Genomic DNA, 21813 nt, shown 5'->3' with positions numbered 1-21813 from the left:
AATGGAAGTGTGTCCTGAAAGGAAGCTGACTCGGCTGGAGCGTGCCCCGTTGTTGTCTTTCTTCCCTTCTTCCCTCCTCTGCCTGGCATATGGATGTGGTCACAGCAGCTCCAGCCAGACCACGGAAGCCCAATCCTGATAGGCAGAAAAGGAAGGCAGAAGGGGCCTTAGACCACCAGTAACTGTGACGCTGTCACACCAGCCATAATTTGCGTACCCATGGACTTCTTTTATATGAGAGAATAAAGCTGACCTTTAAGTATCAATTTGCCACCGTAACTCTGGGAGTTTATTTTTTTTATACAGTATTATTTTTTTAAATAAATTTATTTATTTTTGGCTGCATTGGGTCTTCGTTGCTGCATGCGGGCTTCCTCTAGTTGTGGCGAGTGAGGGCTACTCTTCGTTGCGGTGCTCGGGCTTCTCATTGCGGTGGCTTTTCTTGTTGCAGAGCGCGGGCTTAGTAGTTGTGGCTTGCAGGCTCCAGAGTGCAGGCTCAGTACTTGTGGTACACGGGCTTAGTTGCTTCGCAGCATGTGGGATCTTCCCGGACCAGGGCTCAAACCCGTGTCCCCTGCATTGGCAGGAGGATTCTTTAACCACTGCGCCACCAGGGAAGCCCACTCTGGGAGTTTTGTTCAACAAAATCCACTGAATGAATAAGTGATCTCTTAAAAGCGTAATTCAGGTATCATTCCCCCACTTAAAATCCTTCAATGGGGAATTCCCTGGCGGTCCAGTGGCTAGGACTTGGCGCTCTCACCGCCATGGCCCCGGGGTTCAATCCCTGGTCATGGTACTAAGATCCCACAAGCCGCTCAGTGGGTAAGCATGTGCCAACTTATCATGGTCTTTATAAGCCATACTTAAGAGTCAATTCCCAGAAAACTGGGGGAAAGATCACTGTAAAATACCAATGTATGCCCAGTAGAGTGGCAAAAACTTTCAAAATCTAAGACCTGGTGTTGTAAAAAGTGAAAAACAAGATTTTATATATGGCTACTAGGAGTTTAAAATGGTCCAAAGAGTTTGAAAAATAATTTGGCATTACCTTACAGAGTAGAACCTATGACCCAACAAATATACTCCTAATCAATGATGAAAAATATAGTGAGTACAAACGAGATAGCTAAAGTGGGGGGGGGGGGGAAGAGAATACATTTTAATCCACTTTAATAAAACTTAAACATGAGCAAAACAAATAATATACTGTGTAGGGTAAAATACATATGTATTATCACTATGTAAACAAGGGAATTACAAAAATAAAATTCAGATAGTGGTTACCTCTAAAAATGGCCCCAAGTTCTCAACTATTTTGCTTGCCCAGGGGACATCTGGTAATGTCTGGCGACATTTCTGGTGGTTATGACTTGCAAGGGGTGGGGATGGGCGCTACTAGCACTTAGTGAGTAGAAGCCAGGGATGCTGAACACCCCACAATGCACAGGACAGTTCCGCACAATGTTACTGCCCTTGGGGCCCAGGTGACCCTTTGCTCTGGAGGGCTGTCCTTTACACTGTAGTGCGTTCAGCAGCATCCTCCACATAACCCCAGTTGTGACGACCAAAGATGTCTCCAGACTTTGTCAAAAGACCCCTGGGGAGGCAGGATCACCCCTGGGTTGAGAACCAAAGGGAGGCTGGGGGATAGGAACACGGAAGAGAAGACAGGTGCTTTCACCAGCGTGGGTAACGTTCACAGCTGTTCAGTTTGGATTTTTCCAACTGGAACAGAGTCACAGGAGGAGATTCCTTGGCAAAGGTCTTTCTTCGTGTTTACCAACACAATCTTTTTTAACTTTCTGAAGTTTTTAACTTTTTTAACTTTCTGAAGTAAACTGAATTTAACTTTCGCTATGTATTAGTGGGCACAGAAACCTGCAAGCTAGATGTTCCATCTCTACATCTGATATTAAACGGAAGAAAATGAAGATCAACCCCAAACTGGAGAGATCCAACTGTAAAACACTAGAATTTCAGGAGTCCCCAACTATATTACAATATTATCCAGCTGAGCAGATAGTAGCTGGTCACCAGCTTGATCATGAGATCAAGTTTTTGCTGGTTTCTGTTTTGTTTTTTGATTTCACAACTTATAGACATAATACCACGGGGAAACAAACCGAAAAAAGCACTTTATCACCCTTACCCTGGTATCTTCGCTTATATAACCACACATGACCTTCTCATTCTTGACCCACAGCTCCCCGGCCTGCGCCCTGAAAGGAGAGGCACACGCGTTATTACGAGTCCTACATAAACCGAGAAGAAACAGGGGTGCCTTTGGGGTGTCTCTCTCTACTCTATCATTTACACCCAAATGACCTGGCCAGTTACAGATTTCCAGAGGGCCATGAACAGATTACACAACATAAAGAATTCTCAGAGTACGCTGAATCTGTACAACAGGAGCTCTTAATTTGGGGGTCTGCAGACAACATGTGGGTCTAAGGAAGGGCTTCGGGGAACCCATGAACCTTCTGAAATGATGCAAACTTTCCTGAGCACAGAATGGTACCTTCTGGCAAACCTCAAAAGGGCACACGTCACAAAAACAGTTAAGAGGCACTGATGAACAAATTTGCTAACCCCAGCTTTGAGTCAATGAGTTTCAAAAAAAACAAGATCCACTGCAGTATCAAATTAGAAGATAAGAAAGAAGTCAGGGGGCACAAAGGGACAGGGTCCCTATTCAATGAAGGCCATTTTGCTGAAAAATTTTTATGTCAATATTCAGTAATGTAATATTATGTCTTTTCCCCCTGCTTCTTTATTCTGTTTTTCATATTGTCTACAATGAGCAAGCACTGTATGTAAAAATACTTAGCATAGGCCTGACACATAGCATGTGCTGAACAAGTGGTACTTGACAGTATTAATTCTATAATCAGGACAGGTGTGTTGAGACTTGACACCATAGAATCAGAGCTCAAGTCAGAGAAGATCCCAGAAGATCCTCTGCAGTGGGGCAGATCTAGCAGGAAAACACCCAAACTGGATGTTCCAATGGGCTTTAAGTATGACTCTCAAACAGATCTGTCTGCCCCAGGACAGCTGGGAAGTCAGGGCCAGAAATTATTCAGTGTTGCTCCCTCTGGCGTGTGAGTTAGAAAAAAACAACAAAAAAAATTTTTTTTAAGTTAAAAAAAGTAGGCAGCTAGTCAGTAATCTCCAAAATTATATCTGGGAAAATGGTATCTCTTCACAATAAGATCAAATAGACTAGGTTTCTAAGTTCAATTTTTAAAAGATATTTATTTTTTTACTGAAGTATAGTTGCTGTACAATACTATATGTTACAGGTATATAGTATACTGATTCACAATTTTTAAAGGTTATACTCCATTTATAGTTATTATAAAATATTGGCTATATTCCCCCCGTTGTATGATATATCCTTGTAGCTTATTTTACACCTAATAGTTTGTACCTCCCACTCCCCCCCAGCCTATAATGCCCTTCCCCACTTCCCTCTCCTCACTGGTAACCACTAGTTTGTTCTCTATACCTGTGAGTCTGCTTCCTTTTTGTTATATTCACTAGTTTGTTGTATTTTTTAGATTCCTCATATAAGTGATATCACACAGTATTTGTCTTTCTCTGTCTGACTTATTTCATCTAAGTTCAATATTTTAAAAAAGCAGAGTGCTGTTAGGAGATAGATTTTAGTGCAATATTTTTCTTTAAAATTTTTCTTCAATTTTTTAAAATACTGATTTTGAAGTTTTTTTGTTTTTTTTTTAAAGAATACATTGTGAATTTACTGAGAGCAAAACAAAATGTTTACCTTTAAGGAAAAATAACATTTCAAAGGTAGGGTCTCAAGGTAATAAAACTACGTCCTTAACTGTTGACTAAATTACCAGATTAAAAGGCTAAATTACAGGGAAATTCTCTAATAATTTATTATGATTTGATTTTATTTTCTCATATGAGGCCCAGAACACTTTTTTTTTTTTTGGAAAAGAAAGTGACTTTTGATTCAATGTAGAAAGACTATAAATTTTTTGGAAAAATGATAGAAGATTTTGTGGTTTACATTTAACCATGAATGAGCAAAATATTAGGACAGATCTTGAAAAGTCTAAAACTGACATTATGTCAGGGTGTATGAAGGCACTTACATGGAGAAACAAGGAATTTAATTATGAAAGGGATTCTGAGAGGGTTTCTAAACCAGGACTCATCAAACTGTAGCCTGCAGACCAAATCCAGCCCATCTCCTGTTTTCGTATGGCCCACAGCTAAGAGTAGATTTTACATTTTTAAATGTTAAAAAAAAAAAAAAAAATTGCAACAGAGACCTGAGACTCACGTGGCCCAAAGTCTAAAATATTTACTATCTGGTCCTTTACAGAAAAAGATCCTAAACCTACCACTTCATTTTGCAGAGGAACAGATGCAGAGACTCCCTGAGCTGTACAGCATCACCCTGCTAACCACTGGTGCTGCAGGATGGAATACAGGTTTCCTGACTCCTGGCCCACCACCTGGGAGAGACCAGCTTGTATTTGATGGCATAAATAGGTTGCATTTCTTGTTCTGCTTGAGACTTCATCACTTCTTGAACTGTGCTTTAGTTGCTAAAATTTTTTCAAAGAATTTTTGACCTTATAACAACTTCTAAAACATCCCCTTTCGGAAAGAAAAAAATGAATCTTTTATCCTTTCTTTCTTTCAGGATCAGTAATTCAGACTAACCAAATAGCCCTCATTGCTGGTGAAAGGTCTTTACAAAAGGATTCTGGACAATAAAGGTAGGAGGAATGGCTGAATTAGAAAATCAACATCTTGCAATAATCATCAACAGATGAAACCATTCTGTGAAAACCTGATGGGGAATTTCATAACAGGGGACCAGGCTGCATCACCAGAATCCAGTGGTCAATCTCACATTAAAAGTGAGTCAACCAGATGTAAATATGCTTGAGTATATACAGTAAATTTCAAGAAAGACACAGTTTCCTCTAGGGAAAAGGACATATTTCTAACACACTTTTTTGGTGCTGTTAAGCCTTCACTATGTGGATATTTTGATTTTTGAATTTAGAGGGGGTTTCAAAAAGTCCCCTTTTCTCTCTTCTTCACAAACTGAAATACAGAAATCATTTTAATAAATCAAGAGCAGTGTGATATCTCTAAAAAGGCAGCAAGTCAGGAACTATTGTGCTAGTCATTTTATGTCTCCAAACCTGTTTCTTAAACTGTAAAACAAGAAAGTTTGATGAAATATGTTCATCTAAGGCTTTTTCCAGTTCTAAACTTGTGAGTCTATCCCTCCTTTGTTCAGAATACAAGGCGGCTTCAGCAACATCCACCCATCTTAAAACTACTATAGTGCATTTCGGGGTCTTTTGGATTGTTTTAGCTACCACAATCTAACGTTTTAAGCTATTGTGTATTTTATTATAAGGATGTCCTCATGCCTCAAAGGTTGTATGTAGCAGTTACTGCACTACATGCTATTCCCAGTTACAAGCTAATAAATCAAGAGTGACATAGTATCTACCTGATGCCAGCAAATTCCACCTTCTGAGTGATATAGGCACATGTGCTGACCTAAGGGAAAAGAGAGAGAGAGAGATTCAACAATACATCAAGGCCATGAAAGGTCACAAAGAACATCTCCTGGCTTTCGAATCTCTTCTATTAACCCAAAGTTCAATTAACATGGGAGTAACAGATTTATCCCATAGGAAAACGTGTTGGGGCAGGTATAACAGTAGGTTCTCACGGGTTTGGCAAGTATAGACAATAGTAAAGACCAAGTGGATAATAAGTGGCCAGCTTCAGTAATATACTTATGTTCACACACACTTGCATACATATGTACATTTACATATGGAACATTTATTTCTCAGTTTAGAAAATGGAACCTTCTCCCACCAAATAAAACATGAGCAAAGATATCTCTTTCTGAAAATATACACTGTATGGACATTCTACCTATGATTTGTTGTTTCATAATAGTCAAAAAGTCCAAAAGGAGAATTTTCAGCAGCAGCTCACAATTCTGATGAACTGATCATGTTCAGCGGAAAATGTCCATTAAAAATAAATAAACAAGGGCTTCCCTGGTGGCGCAGTGGTTGAGAGTCCGCCTGCCGATGCAGGGGACACGGGTTTGTGCCCCGGTCCGGGAAGATCCCACATGCGCGGAGTGGCTAGGCCCGTGAGCCATGGCCGCTGAAGCCCGTGCTCCACAACGGGAGAGGCCACAACAGTGAGAGGCCCGCGTACCGCAAATAAATAAATAAATAAATAAATACACAAGGAAAATGGAAGGAGGATAAAGCAAAAAAGCAGTCTAACCTGGAAGGAACAAGATCTGGGTTCCAGGGACTTCCCTGGTGGCGCAGTGGTTAAGAATCCGCCTGCCAATGCAGGGGACACGGATTCGAGCCCTGGTACGGGAAGAGCCTGTGCACCACAACTACTGAACCTGCGCTCTAGAGCCCGCAAGCCACAACTACTGAGCCTGTGTGCCACAACTACTGAAGCCCACACGCTTCGAGCCCATGCTCCACAACAAAAGAAGCCACCGCAATGAGAAGCCCGCGCACCGCAATGAAAAGTAGCCCCTGCTTGCCGCGACTAGAGAAAGCCCGCGTGCAGCAACGAAGACCCAATGCAGCCAAAGATAAATAAACAAAATAAATAAGTTAATTTTTAAAAATGTTAAAAAAAAATTAAAAAGATCTGGGTTCCAGCCCAGAGTCAATTGCTTACTAGCTTTCTCATCTTAACTCCTCAATCTCAGTTTTCACATCTATAAATTCAGGATAATAAATGCCTGTCCACAAGAGGAGATGCGAGGAGCAAAAGAGATCAAGTGAAAACCTGAAAACCAAAGTTCAAATGTAAAATAATATTACACTCTCCCCATTCAAACCAAAAATGCAGAGTTAAAACTCTCTGATAACAAACAAGCAAAACAAAGCTTATAAAAACCATGAAAAGAGAATGGGAGGAGACATACAACATGTTTACAGTAATTGTCTGTGATGCTGGAATCAGAAAGGATTTTATACTCTTCTCCATACCAGATCTACATCTCCCTGGTGACATGGATTATTAACATAATGGAAAAAGTAACACACTTTTTAAAAAATAATATCTTACCAAACTTTTCTTCAGTCGCCACATATCCCCACGGCCAATATATTGATCCTTAAAGGTTAATTCCACTAGGTCAAGGGTCACATCCTAAAAGGGATAATCAAATATATGTCTCTGCTTTTCTCTGCCATACTTTATAGTCTAAGATAACACTCACTCACCACGGAGAAACCTTTTGACAAAAGGACAACTACTGGAAGACCATTCAGTAGTAGAACCCTGACAAACAGAATTTTACCCTGCCCAAGAAGGCTTTGGAGGACAGGTAAGTCTCCAACAGATACTATAGCTGCTGTATCATGTGTGGTTAAGTGCAAAGGGCACCAGAGTAGTGATTCTGTGTTTTAGTCTTGATTCTGGCACACAAACACAACATTGAACTGTGGGCTTTATTTCCCTAGATAATGTCAACAATATCTTTTGGACAATGATTTTTACCTCTTAATTTTATAGCATCATTTCTCAAAGAAAAAAAAGAACACATAAAGAAATGTTAGTATTTTTATAGATAATTTTACATTTAGCTTCACAAACACAGATATACATACAGAATCTTTTTAGGACAAGATTTTTAAAAAGGGGTGAGGATTTTAAATGCAACCTACATTCTACCTATAATCTAAATGACCTATGTATGACCACATATTTAATAGCCTAACACTATACTTAAGTAACTCATTATTTCCTTAGAGACCTAATCTTGAGGAAGGGTGTTAATCATTCCTCAAAAGATATTCAAATCCAGAACAAAGACACACCTTAGGGTCTACGACATTCACATACACATCTTGATAAGGTCTTAGCCGAAACACTTGAGTCACCGTCTGGTCCACACTGATAGTTTCTGAAACGGGAGAAGGAACCTGGATCAGGTAAATATATTTGAATCCATAACTGCTCAGACATTCAACAAACAACATCCTTTGCCAAGGGCAAGACATGTTGTCAGCCTTCAACAGCTTAAAACTTAGAGAGTTCTCTGCTTTTCAGGTGAAATAAGACCTGAACCCAAGCAATTAAAAAATGAGAGAGACAAACAAATAATACAAAGAGACAGAGATAGAGACAGACAGAGAGAGAGAAAGGAAAGAAATTAAGAAGCAACATAAGAAAGTTCGAAGGGTTGTGAAAATTCAGAAGAGGAAATCATTCTTTTGGAATGAAAGTAGCAGGGGTAGTTAAGGAAGAAATAAACTTTTCAATGAGCCCTTAAGTCTGGTAAGTAGGAAACTTAACAGGTGGCAGGAGATGAGGTAAGAGTAAGAAGGACACTCAGGGTCTAGATTTTACTGACTGTTTTCCCAACAAGTTAAAAAATAACAAAAGAAGTGGTTGACACCAAAATCCTTTAGAGCAAATTAAAAGTTTTTCCTTTTCTTTTAAGTGCCAGTTAAGGAAATACTTTATTAGCTATCAATAAACATTTTAGTTCCTTGATCAGTACGGTATAGTCATTAGAGGAAAAAAGAAAGGATTTGGATCCAGAATGAATAAGTAGAATCACTGCTCTGGCTCCTTCACTTACTGACTCCAGGCAAGCCCACTCATACCGGTAAGACAAAGCTTCCTCACTCTCTCAAGAGTTGGTGGGAAAATCAAGAAAGATAAATGACAAACAGGGTTTCCCTTGTGGCGCATTGCTTGAGAATCTGCCTGCTAATGCAGGGGACACGGGTTCGAGCCCTGATCTGGGAGGATCCCACATGCCGCGGAGCAACTAGGCCCGTGAGCCACAACTACTGAGCCTGCGCGTCTGGAGCCTGTGCTCCGCAACAAGAGAGGCCGCAATAGTGAGAGGCCCGCGCACCGCGATGAGGAGTGGCCCCCGCTTGCCACAACTAGAGAAAGCCCTCGCACAGAAACGATGACCCAACACAGCAAAAAAAAAAAAAATTAATTTTAAAAAAAAAATGACAAACAGCTCCCAGCACAGTGCCTTGCACAAGTGGCAGGTAATCAACAATATATGTTCCTCCCCTGCCCCAACCCAAAGTAGGTACTTAAATATTTTGTGAAGAAAATATAATATTGAGAAAAGCATGCTTTGCCAACAATCTTTAAGTGTAAACCTTCACCTATTCAGATTAACCGTCCTCTTGACTCTAAATATAGTTTTTTCAGTGCCCTCAAGATGCTAACAAATGAGATTCCTTGGCAATTTTGATATCTGACAATATTTTTTTTTAGCAGGAACACAATTTGATAAGGAGAGAAGTACTGTGCCCTCATTCCCAGAGATTGTGAAGAGGGGTTTCTTACAGTTTCTCAAACAGTAAAGTGTAAAAATCTTAGAGAAGCGAGACGGAATTTTTACCTTTCTGCAAATCCTCCTTAAGTGACTTGACCTGCAAAAGCAGAGGGCTGGGGAAAAAAAGAAAAGCAACAGAGAGAAGGGATGTTGTCAGCAGTAACTAACCAGCTTTCTTCACCACCCACAAAACACAAACAGATCACTCTGGACATATTCTAACTGGCAGCACAACAATTGGAGAAAGTTCCCTTAGAAAACAAACCCTGCACTTGTATTAAAGGAAATGGATAAATGCTACAGAATTGTTCAGTGTTGTCATCTCAGCTTTAAAAACAAAAAGAATGGACCACTTTTTAAAAGATGATTGGTTTATCAAATCCTGGAGGGCAGGAGCATTTTTATCCAAAGGCAAAGAGCCATCTTCCCCTTCAATCCCCTTAGACACAATATCACCTGGAAAGAGAGGGCTGCCCAGTTAGTTCCCTGCTCCTGTCGGAAGCTCACCTGTACTCATCGTTGGGGTGAGCAATCTCCACAATGTCTCCAAGCTTGATGTAAGGAAACACTTTGGGGTTCACGACTAGCTCATCATCTGAAAGACAATTCAGCCATCTCAGGCAGCAAAGAACTCACTTGGGCAGCAGGTTGCTGTGTATGTTTTCACGCGGGGTCCTTACAACCCCATCATTTGGTATTATGACCCCATCTCGCAAGATGAAGTTCCATTTAAAATTGAGATTTAGCTCAACTGAAGGATTTGCACAGGAATCCAGAGCTAGTGAGTAGTTGAGGGGGCCGGTGTTCAGGGACCTTTGTCTCCAGAGCTTTTCCTACTAGCCCACTGCTCCCAAGGAGAGGGTAACTCTTCTTTGGGAATTAGGTCTCTGCGGCAATCCTTGACTCCCTCAAATAGCATGTATCTGGCATATGCCAGGAACAAAACAGCCGGGGTCCCACATACAGCAAAATCCTTTCTATTTACAGTGTTCGCAGAACTTCTAAAAATACTGTCTGAATGTGACCCTCACAATAAATATTTGGATCTAGCAGAAGCAAGGAAATGACCTAGGAGATAAAGCAACTTGCCAAAGGGTAGATAGCTAGTAACAGTACACCAGGACTGGTTACTAGTCCAGGGTTCCTAAACAAACCACCTCTCACACATGAAAATCAAGCCAGAGAAAACACCCTGGACTTTGGAGGGCAGCACCTGATCAGGGGAAAACTTCATATATCAGTTCACATTAGAGTCCAATGAGACCCTTAAAATATAAGGAGAATGTGATTTCATATGTTTATCTACCCCTGCCCCCCACTGGGGGTGGGGGAGAATTCTTTCAAATATAACAAACTCAGGATCATAAAGATAGGGTGATTTTTTTTTTTTTTTTTTCTGTTTTAGCTTTTAGGGAAAGACATGGCCTTCAGTTATGCTAAAACCATGACAAATAAGTATGTCCAGATTTCAAATATAATCAGACCCAACAAAAATTCAGCCTAGGAAAGCGAAGTACTGGGTTAATCCCACAGTTGCTTTTTTTGTATATTGTTTCCATTGACAGATGTATACCAAATCCTCTATGAAGTCTTCCCCTAACTTCCACAGTCTGAATTAAGCTCCCTGAACACATATTCCTTCCTGCTCCATTTTATCATTTCCTTTTTGCATGTCTGTCTCATCAAGCTGAAAGCTCCGTAGGGAGAAGGGACCTTGTCATATTCAAAATCTTTATGTTTGGTACAGGTATGTACTTAATAAATACTTGTGGGATGTATTTTTTTTTTGGATGTATTTTTTAAATTTGATTTTTACTGTACTCATAGAAATACAGTTGATTTACAATATTGTGTTAGTTTTCAGTTGTTCAGCCTAGTGATTCAGTATTTTTGCAGAATATATTCCATTATAGGTTATTACAAGATAACAAGTGTATTCCCTGTGCTATGTAGTATATCCTTGTTGCTTATCTATATATAGTAGTTTATATCTGTTAATCCCATACACTTAATTGTCCCTCCCCACTTCAGTAACCACAGGTTTGTTTTCTATGTCTGTGAGTCTGTTTCTGTTTGTTTTTTTTAATAAATTTATTTATTTATTTATTTATGGCTGCATTGGGTCTTTGTTGCTGCGTGCAAGCTTTCTCTAGTTGTGGTGAGTGGGGGCTACTCTTCCTTGCAGGCGTGGGCTTCTCATCGCGTTGGCTTCTCTTGTTGCGGAGCACAGGCTCTAGGTGTGCAGGCTTCGGTAGTTGTGGCACGCGGGCTCAGCAGTTGTGGCTCTCAGGCTCAGTAGTTGTGGCTCTTGGGGTCTAGAGCACAGGCTCAGTAGTTGTAGCGCATGGGCTTAGTTGCACCGCAGCATGTGGGATCTTCCCGGACCAGGGGTCAAAGCCCTGTTCCCTGCATTGGCAGGTGGATCCTTAACGACTGCGCCACCAGGGAAGCCCTGTTTCTGTTTTACATGTACATTCATTTGTATTATTTTTTAGATTTCACACATAAGTGATATAATATAGTATTTGTCTTTGTCTAACTTATTTCACTAAGCATAATATTCTCTACTTCCATCCATGTTGCTACAAATGGCAGTATTTCATTCTTTTTTATGACTGAGTAATATTGCTGGATGTATTTTATTTATTTATTTTTCTTTATAGTCCTGCAGCAGACTGGGTACAGCACAGAGCTACCTTTGTCTTGTACACGTGAAAAAGAAGACTCGCATACATTGTATATACACTGTATATACTGTAGCCTTGTATCTTTCCCTCCTCTGTCAAAAGTTATTTCTGTTGTGCGTTCAATTCTGCTCCACAAACGTTTAGGCAGCTTCAGCTGCATACAAAGTACAGTGTTAACAACAGACTGTGGTTTTAGCAGAAATAGTGTTTTAAATATAGCAATGCTTAGTATATCCTTCCTGGTAATTACAATGGTTACATTTATTAAGCAGGTAGAAGGAGCCTGGTACTCTACTAAATACTATACATACATCATTTTACTTTATTCCCGTAAGACCTTATGATATAGAAACTATTATTTTCCCTTTTTGGCAGTCCTGGCCTTTGGGTGGCTTATACATATATAACACAGGAGCAAATACATACTAAAATACAATTTTAAAAACACTCACTGTGTTGTTAATTCTAATTTCTGAAGTAAATAAGGTTGTTAGGACAGAGGGAAATTTATTCCTTTACGAAAGAAAAAAAAATCATATGAGTAGGTGCTTTCCTATTCTACAGGTTTATAGACTCAAGGTGCTAAGAGAAATGGAGAAATTATTCTAAAGAGCTGGAATTTGTAGTTAAGGTAAACTAGGGGCTTGCCTGAGGTCACAGGGAAAGTTAGAGGCAGAGCTGATACCCGGATTCATGTTTAACACAGGACAAGATGCTGTGTCCTGCCCCATCTCACCGTGCTTCAGAGCCAGGCAAAGGTTCATGCTTTGATCATACCTGTCTTATGCACATCCACTACTTCTTTCATTAAACATAAGTTTCTCTTATCTGCCAAACCAGTGCATACTGGAATTTTGCAGAACATACACAGTAAATAAGTAATAAAAAGATACAAACAAATCAACAAGGACCTAGCACAGAGAACTATATTCAATATCTTGTAATAACCTGTAATGGAAAAGAATATCTAAAAAAAAAAATCTATATATAGGTATATATATCTATATATCTGAATCACTTTGCTATATATCTGAAACACAACACTGTAAATTAACTATACATTAATAAAAACATTTAAAAAACAAAAACAAATGAAGAGTAGTAAGCTGGCAATATTCACAAAGTTTGTTAAAATGCAGGATGCAAATGCTTCTAGAAGGGGCCTGCTACTCTCCCCACTACAGTATCACTTGCTGCTTCACTCAGTTAAGCTACCTGCTTAGCCTCGATTGTCACGAGTCAGTTTGAAAATTTCAAGGCACCGGACACATCAGAACCTCGGCCAACTTACGCAACCCCCCTAAGACCAATCAATACTGACCACTGCCCCCAAAGCCCTTCTTGTGGATGACAAGTTTGTAGACCTTTGTTGTTCTCATCTTGTACTGTTGTTTCCTTCAGCTGTTCCAAGCTTGGGGGAGAGAAATCATCTTGCCTCCCTGCCAGTGAAACACAAACAAAAAGGCTGGAATGTCAGACTTTTCTTTGTAACTGCTCTTTGATTTCAGGGCAGTGAAAATACTGCCCTTGCTCAGCTGAGAGGTGGCACCAACCCTCGGATGAAATCACTCCTCCAATTACCAGGAGAGACGTTGAACAAACAGAACCAGTGAATCTGGAAACGAAAGGGAATTCGGGCCAGGGTCTAGTCCAACCTCCAAGAAGATATTTTATCACACCCTAAAGGGAAAACTTGGAGTGAATGAGGCATTCATTACCTTGCCTCTATATAAACCAATAACACCCAAATATTAAAGAGATCTTAAGAGAGATTAGGCACACAATCTGTAGATGAGGAAAGTGAGAGCCAGCGCAAGGGACTTGCCCAAGGTCTCTGAGACAGAGAGGCATTCCCACTGCTCACGTTTCGCCATCGATGTCCTGGGCAAGAAGAGTGTAAACAGAGGAAGGCTCATTACCCAAACCTCCATCTGCACAAACTCTCAGTGGTTCCTCCCCGCACCCTCCACCCCCATTTCATAGCTGAAGCCAAGGAGGCTCAGAGACGGAGAGAGACTTGCCTAAGGTCACACAGGGGGTTGGGGGTGGGGCCAGGTTTCGAACCTGGGCCCCGGCCCCTTTCCTCCTGCTCCCCAAACCCGGGCCCCGGGCGGGCAGCTCCACTCACCCGCAGCTCCGGAGCCCCTTCCCGCTTGAGGCCGGGGTTCCGGGGTCCGGACCCTGGCCAGGGCCCCCGCGCCTCCTCGGGACGCCCCGCCTACGCCCGCAGAGCCTGTGCAGATCCCGAGCCAGAGCTGCAGGCGCCAGCCGCCCCGCCCCGGCCACCAAGCGCTCACCTGAGAAGCCGCGCGGCTCCGGTGGCTCCGCCCCGGGGCACCGCCCCCTTCCCGCCCACCCGCCCTGGGCCGCTCTGGCCGGGCCTCCGCCTCGTCTCGGTGTCCGCGCCACTTCCCCATCCGGGGCTCGTGCCGGGGGCGGGGCCTCGCGTGAGGCCTGTAGGTCGGGCTGCCCACCTGCGTTTCCCGCTCCCGAGCCTGAGGGCCGTCGTCCCGGGAAAGGAAGTCCTTTTCCTCCAGACGTTCCGAAATAGATCCGAGCACAAGCGGTTCTCTTCCGACCTAGTGATTTCCTCAACAGGGCAAACTCGGGCGAATGTCCCCGGATCTGTAAACGATGTTATGGACCCCCACCAGGCCTCTCAGGGCTATTGAGAGGCACAAAATAGAGTTTCTGGGAGAACGTTTGTAAAATGCAAAGGGCTAAGCACGTGCGATGGCCCCTGCTGGGAAGTATCCACTTGAGGGGCTTTTCAAATCCTTCCAAACCCCAAGTGGTGTTCCGTGCTTCTCTGGTTGTTAACAATAGCTACCAGAGCTGTCACAGACATTCTTATGTAATCGTCACATCTCTTTTAGGTGGCATATACTATCTCATTTCACAGACAGGGGAACAGGCTGAGGACACCAAACTCCTTCAAGGACAGATCTTGACCCAGTGGAGTCCAACTTGGCTCCGAAGGCTGAGCGTTTAACCAGCAACCTCGTGTCTCACCCAAGGGTTCAGCCTAAGCCCTTATCTGTTGGGACATCTTTCTCTTCTCCAGTTAAAAATCAGAGCTGTGTGGGCAGTGCCTGAAGCTGGCCAAGGGCTGCTGGCAAGTTGCCAGCTCCATCTAATTGACCAACCGTTTTCAGAAATTTTCTGAATGTTGAAATAAAAAAAGCATCACATACCACAGAAGGACTAGGGAGTGAGTGAAGGATTCGATTCGGAAGTTAACTCTTAAATAATTGCAATTTTTTATTTTTTTATTTATTTATTTTTGCGGTACGCGGGGCTCTCACTGTTGTGGCCTCTCCCGTTGTGGAGCGCAGGCTCCGGACGCGCAGGCTCAGCGGCCATGGCTCACGGGCCCAGCCGCTCCGCGGCATGTGGGATCTTCCCGGACCGGGCACGAACCCATGTCCCCTGCATCGGCAGGCGGACTCTCAACCACTGCGCCACCAGGGAAGATCTAATTGTAATTTTTTAATAGTAAAGAAAAACATGTAATCAAGCAGACTGCAACAGTTGCAAAACCTGTCAAGGATAAAATGTTAAATATAAAATACATGTTTATGTTGCCAATTCGGGGGGCACACCCAGATCCCCCAGGCTGTTTTTCAGTAGCTGAAGTCCTTCCATCCCAGAGTTTAGGGGACTCGCTGTCCCTGGCCCTCAGGGGAATTTGATTCCGTCTCCTGAGAGATTGGTGTGTCGTATCTTGGAAATACAAATATTTCACTTTTTAATTTGGCAAAAATTTGTAAAAAACCTTGACGAGTTTTGAGATTTTAAAAAATTGCCTAGGGAATTCCCTGGTGGTCCAGTGGTTAGGACTCCATGATCTCACTGCCGAGGGCATGGGTTCAGTCCCTGGTGAGGGAACTAAGATCCCACAAGCCATGTGGCCAAAAAAGTCTAAAGCTGGTCAAAGTTAGGGGTTAGGGAAGGCTGGAGGGGGTAGCTCCCAGACTGGAGAGCCAATGGCCTTCGTTCTACAATGTACAATCACTGTGCTACAACCACATGGAGGATTGCCTGTTTTTAGCTGTGTGGCTTTGCACAGGATACTTCTCTTTCCTCAAATTTCTCCCCTGACAGATGGGAATAAAAAGTACGTGTTCTTCCTCCTTCACAAGGTGTTTGAGGGCCAAGCAAGGTGAGGGACATGTTAAGTCTTTGAAATTAGAAGAACTTAAAGTGCCAAGTAAATGTCACCAAAAGCATGGAATTTGTCAGGAAATTGGCTCTTCTCGACTTTTAGGGGATTGAATTATATATATATGATGCTTCTTTGGGGTCCCTTTGTGCTTAACACAGAGCTAGGAGCAAGACTGGGACTAGGGTGTGGTAGGTGGGGCTAATGAGACACTTGCCTTATTTAGAGCACAAAATGCTAAGGGGGTCCCAAAAAACTCAGCAATGTAAATAATGTGATTTTTGTTTTTAAAAAAAGAATACAAAAAATCCACGTTGAACAAAATATCACATTTTTAAAGACGAGATCAATAATGGTGCTGTGCAGTAATATTAGATCCTGAGGGAAAAGACAAACCAGTAATACTGAGTTTCTCAGATCCTCTTTTATAGGCACATAGTTGCCTGAGAAAGAACTTGAGGACTTGGCTACTATAAGTGTAGAAATGTTCTAAAGTGAATTTCTAGTTAATTCATCCCAATAGCATCTGTGGTAGCCTGTATGTGAACTGTGTATGTATATAGACGATGGATGGACTTACAGGCTGTAAACAATAGGGTTGGCCTTTAGGTGTGTATATCTCCAGCCCTAACTAAAGCTGGGAAAACCACTGTCTTAGATAAAATGGTCCACATGTTGACTGGTTCAAGGATACGTTGATTAGAGAGGAGAAAGTTAAAATCTCCCACAAACCACCAAACCTCTAGCTCTCTACTCAGCCAAGTTGATAAGCTCCAAGAGACAACAGATTTCTGTTTAATACAGGGCTGTGTGATTTGGGGATTGATTGCATTCTCTGGACCGTCTCAATTCTCTCTTGAATAAACGTTCTTTTCCTTCCTTCAAATATCTGTTGAGTGCCTGCTTGTGCAGGACACTGCTCTAGGTGCTGAGCAAAGAATGATGAACAAAACAGACAAGGGCGCGAGGGACAGATGATAAACAAGTCGATAAACATGAAATGGCAATTTTGGCTACTGTTAAAGCTATGAAGAAATTAAAACAAGATGCCAGAAAGGAGATGTATCAGGGGAGTGACATGATCTAAAATACTGATTCCAGGTATAAAAAGATATCTTGGGCTGCCAGGGTAGAAGCCGGGAGGCCCGGAGAGTTGCAGCCGTTCGGGCCAGAAAAGAGACTGGACCAGAGTGGTCTCAGTGGAGTCAGACACTGGACCTGAAGCTCAGCAGGAGCGGAGTCAAAAGATGTGTTCCCCTTTAAGAGTCCTGGCCGCAGGGGCGGGGCAGAGGCCGCTGGAGCTAGCCGAGGGCGGGAGGCTCCACGCGGGAAGAGCCGCCCCAGGAGAGCGCGCGCGCAGTGCGGGGGCGGGACCTGGGCGAGTCCGCATGGCTAGCTCGGGGCCCCGGATGAGGAAGTGCGGGGCGACCATAGAGACGAAGAGGCGGCGGCGGCCGGAGCGCCCCCGGGCTCTCGGCTCCGCAGGCTCAGGTAGACTTGGAGGCTACGGGGCAGTGGCTGCAGAGGCTGGGCTGGCGGGGCGAGCGCGGGCCGCGGAGCCGACCTGAGGGTAAGAGGCCGGGGGCGGGAAGGCTTCGGGCGTAGCCGCCCCGCCGCACTCCAGTCTGAGTGGACCCTTCGCCGGGCGGTGCAGGCTGAAGGGGAGCCCGGGCCCCCCGCCCTCTCGGGGCGCCGAAGGGAACGCAGGCTGCGCTGCGGGCGCGGAGCGACCCGGGGAGAGGGAGGAGACCAGGCCCCGCGTCGCGAGGGGAAAACGGCTTCTCCGAGTCATGGCTCCGGCGGGGGAGAACGATTCCTCTTCGACCTCGATACGGCGGGGGACCCCCAACTTCTCTCCTCGGGGCGGGCGACGCCCCTCGTCGTGGGCGAACGCGCTTCTCCGGCTGCGGCGCTCTTGTCAGCAGAGGGAGACTCGCTCCCGGGGTGCGAGAGGGCGATTCTGAACTTATTTTCAGGAGGGATAAGATCGCTCTCGATTTGGTCAGCGCCCCCCAGGTGGAGAGGAAGACTCAAGTTGCCTAAAAGTGACAGGGGGCTCTTCCTTCCCTTAAAAGATAGATTTATCTTCCCTTATTTATTTTTTATCTTTACCCTGATACAGAGGGAGGAAGACCCTGAATTTACTTTATGGTGTTAGTCAGCCTTTCTCCCCTCCCCCAGTCGTGTCCACAGAGGGAGCCTCGCTTCTCCGCCCCCGAGCTTCTTGGTGTGCCTGGAGCTCTTTTCCCTCGCACAGTGAAGAGCGTGGCGTTTGAAGTGTGATGGATGCAAGCCCGCGTGTGTCCCACTTCCCACCTTTGTGACCTTGACTCATTTCTTAACCTTTTGTCAGTCCTCCCATCTCTAATTTGGGTACAGTACTCTTCAAAGAATTGTCCTAAGGGCTAAAGGAAATTTTGTGTAAGTGCTTAGTACATAGTAACCTTTTGGAAAACTGTTGCTATTACTGTTACTTAATTTTTTTTTTAAAGGAAACTAGTATCTTCCACAGAGAAACACAGATTTTTCCATGCATGTCTCTTCCTCTCATCCCTCCCCACCCCCATCACTTTCTGAGGAGGCATTTCCCCGGGGCAGAGAGACACTTGTACTGTCTTAGATCCGACCACACTTCCCAAATTAACAAAGAGGGCCTCAGTTAGAATAATCTGCAAAAAAGACTGCTTTTGGAAGCAGGTCTGTACTCCAAGAGGGAGACCTGATAGGAGAAGCCAACCTTTCCTTTGTCCACAGAAGCTATCACTCCTTCCCGACTGGTTAGAGATGCCCTCTCCCACTCCCCCTACTTGCTCTAGTGACGAAAAAGCTTCCTTCTATCTGATGTGCACACCCCCCTACACCCAAGATGGAGATTCCAACTTCTTTCTCTTGCTCTCCCAAGAAAAATAAGACTCTAGACCTATGAGAGAAGGACGCTTTCCTGCTGTATATTTGGAGTGGCACAGATGGTTTCTTTTCTCCCCTTCCTTTGAAAAAGGAATGAAAATCTTTTATGCAGACTCTTTGTCAGTAGAAATCAGGAGCATTTTCACTGTTTCACTCCCCATGTGGAGACAGAGGGATCCTTTTTCTGCATGCTGATAAAGGGAGGAATGGGGGAAGCCGTGCTTGATGCTATTGAGATTTCTTGTGCACTCCGTGGGGAAGAGCCAGGCCCTGTTCGGTATATGGACTTCCCTGCCCCACTTTCAGTTTGTCTAGAGATCTTCTTCAAAGATTCTTCTTTATCTGTTACTCAAGAAGAGGCCCCCTTCTCCGAATTCCCTCAGGGAGGGATTGGCTACAGTGTCCGAATCTTTGGAAAAGAAAGCCCCTTTCTCAAGGTGAAAGGAGTGTGGTGAACTTCTGAGGGCCTGATCGTTATTGTGAGTATTGTCCCTTGTCACAAGTGTGGTAGTGCCTAGTGTTATTAACTGCTTCGTTTGGTTAAGAGCAGCCCCTTTGCTTTTGGAATTAAAGGGAAGGGAGACCATCAGATGGGATTATTGGGGCACATGGCTTTCTGTTCTGTTGTTTTCTTTGTTTGGTTTTTTTTCTTCTTTTGCTTACTGCTGTAAACTTTGTACCCCCAGAACTTTTGTTTTGGGGCATGTTTGAATGACGAAAGTTGCCCCTTTGTCAGGTTTTTAGTATTATAAAATGTATTCTAATGAGGCTGAGAGCTACAATGTTAATCTTTCATTCGTAGTTTCCCCATCCTCCCCTTGGCTTTTGTTATTTGGTGGGATGGGAATTAACACTTCCAGATTGCCTGAAGACACACTGAAGAACAGCTTTCTATCTTTTTCGTATGTAAAGTGTTCTTAAATTACCTCGTTTGCCCTTGAGTACTTGCAGTGGGGATTAGTCTGAGCTCTGTACCACTTTTGTTGGTGTCTGTAGGTCTGCTGTGCTGAAACAAACTGGAATAGAAAAGTTATTTAGAGTCTTGGGATTTTTACGGGTAACACAATGTTTTGCGATTATTTTGTTGAATTTGTCCATTTTGCATGTGAAAAACAAGCCCAGGAAAGTTCAGTGACACACTCAAGGCCGTGCAGCTAGTAAGCGAGAGGCAGGATAGGGACCCTGATCTCCCAGCTTGGAGACCAACAACTAGACTGCTTCCCAGCACTGATTCTGCATTTGAAGCAGAAAGACTGGGAGATGATAATTCTCAATTCAAAGGGCTTTCTTCTTTTATTGGAATAATTATACTGAATACTCCTTATAAACGTTAGTCTTCACCCCCATCCCCACCCCTGGGATAAATCCATCCCCTAAACAATGTAATTCTTATTTGTGTTAATGGTAAATATGACAAGCTAATAGCAGCAGGAGAGAGTTGTTTGTGAATTTATGGGTTATTTTCTGCTTACACCTCAAACTAGGTAATTGTGTCTTCACCCAGTAGCTTGGTTATAAATCATTAGTAAGGATTAAGCCATAAATCCCTGTCTACATTTTATAAGCATGTGTTACTCTTTCCGCTTACTTCAAGTTTATTTAACACTTTAGTGTAAAAACTTTTATGATTGAGGGAGAGAGCTGACATTTGGAAAGATACTGATAAAGGGATAATATACTTACCGGTTATTCTTTATTGCTTCATATTTGGATCTTGAGATATAACGTTTTAAAAAAATTTTAACACGTGTGATAGACGCTCATTGTTAAAAAAAAAAAAAGTACAGCATGCAGATAAGTTATCCATGGTCCCATCACCCAGGGTAACACTGTTAATATCTGGCTTATAGTATTTAAAACAATTTTCCTATATGGATATATATTTTTCCAAAATAAAAGAATCCTAATATTTATCTAGCTTGATAAGACATCTCAGGCAGCTTTCTATGGAGAGGTATATTTCTGTACCATCATTTTTAATTGCTCCATTGCATTCAGAAATTTAAAGAACTTGAATGGTAGAATTCTGTCGTTTCTGCAGTCTTGTGGCATTACCAATGTCTTGATAGAGGGAGAAAGTTGAGAGGACAGTTTAGTGATGCGAGCTAGTGAGTTGAGAATAATTGTAAACTGCTGCTCTAGGCTTGCATCTAAATATGACTTCACCTCTGAGGGTTCCAGCTGAGGCACTTAGCTGTTCTTGGTGACTCCACTTCACATACTGCTGAGAAACTTGAGGACCAGAATCATGCTGCAAAAAGGAGGGAGTGTCTGTTTTGCTTCGACAGCCGACGTGCCTAGTTGTTTTACAGGTTGAAAAGTCTTATAATTATGTCTCTACCAAACAAACGTATCAAGAGATGGTAGTTTTGTGGCGTTTGGCTTTTGTATATTGGAAGTTATCTTTTGGTGACCAAGCTTTACAATTCTGTTTTGGTCCACACCAGTTTACAACATAGATGGAGGTGTAGGAAAGGTAATGGCACTGTTTCTCCTGAGGAATATTTTGAGCCATTGTATGTGATTATCAACATTGCCTCTTTGTGATAAGCATCTGCTTAGGAAGCATGTATTTGTGCGTGATTTTGTGTTCAGAACAAAATCTTGAGTTAGGACTGTGGGGTTGGAAAGGAGTGAGATTTGTTAGAGACACAGCTGGAGTTGGGACCGTTGGTACAAGCGCTAAT

General features: G+C 43.0%; 2 protein-coding genes across 13 annotated transcripts in view; one reads left to right on the top strand and one right to left on the bottom strand.

Annotated features, from left to right (window-relative positions):
* The window catches only part of DEPDC5 (DEP domain containing 5, GATOR1 subcomplex subunit), a 92465-nt gene extending 78142 nt beyond the window's left edge, over positions 1–14323 (bottom strand). For 6 of the 7 annotated variants that reach the window (XM_060028416.1, XM_060028414.1, XM_060028418.1 and 3 more), the window contains exons 1-8: positions 14186–14323; positions 13379–13496; positions 9878–9965; positions 9437–9483; positions 7881–7966; positions 7126–7209; positions 5513–5562; positions 2153–2222 (exon numbers count right to left, since the gene is read on the bottom strand). In XM_060028416.1, the coding sequence (XP_059884399.1) occupies positions 2153–2222; positions 5513–5562; positions 7126–7209; positions 7881–7966; positions 9437–9483; positions 9878–9965; positions 13379–13436 (483 nt within the window). In that variant the 5' untranslated portion in view covers positions 13437–13496; positions 14186–14323. Of the gene's footprint in view, positions 1–2152; positions 2223–5512; positions 5563–7125; positions 7210–7880; positions 7967–9436; positions 9484–9877; positions 9966–13378; positions 13497–14185 lie in introns of those variants that run through there. The other variant, XM_060028421.1, reaches the window with a different exon arrangement.
* A 3340-nt stretch (positions 14324–17663) lies between these two features.
* PRR14L (proline rich 14 like) overlaps positions 17664–21813 on the top strand; it is a 57279-nt gene continuing 53129 nt past the window's right edge. For all 6 annotated transcript variants that reach the window (XM_060028413.1, XM_060028412.1, XM_060028410.1 and 3 more), the window contains exon 1: positions 17664–17789. The gene's annotated coding sequence lies outside the window, so the exon portion shown is untranslated. The remainder of the gene's footprint in view (positions 17790–21813) is intronic.

The sequence above is a fragment of the Delphinus delphis genome, chromosome 13 (genome assembly GCF_949987515.2).
Source record: "Delphinus delphis chromosome 13, mDelDel1.2, whole genome shotgun sequence".
In the NCBI taxonomy this organism is placed as follows: Eukaryota; Metazoa; Chordata; class Mammalia; order Artiodactyla; family Delphinidae; genus Delphinus; species Delphinus delphis.
The sequence above is the reverse complement of the archived record's forward strand: the minus strand, read 5'-3'. Positions and strand labels throughout refer to the sequence as shown.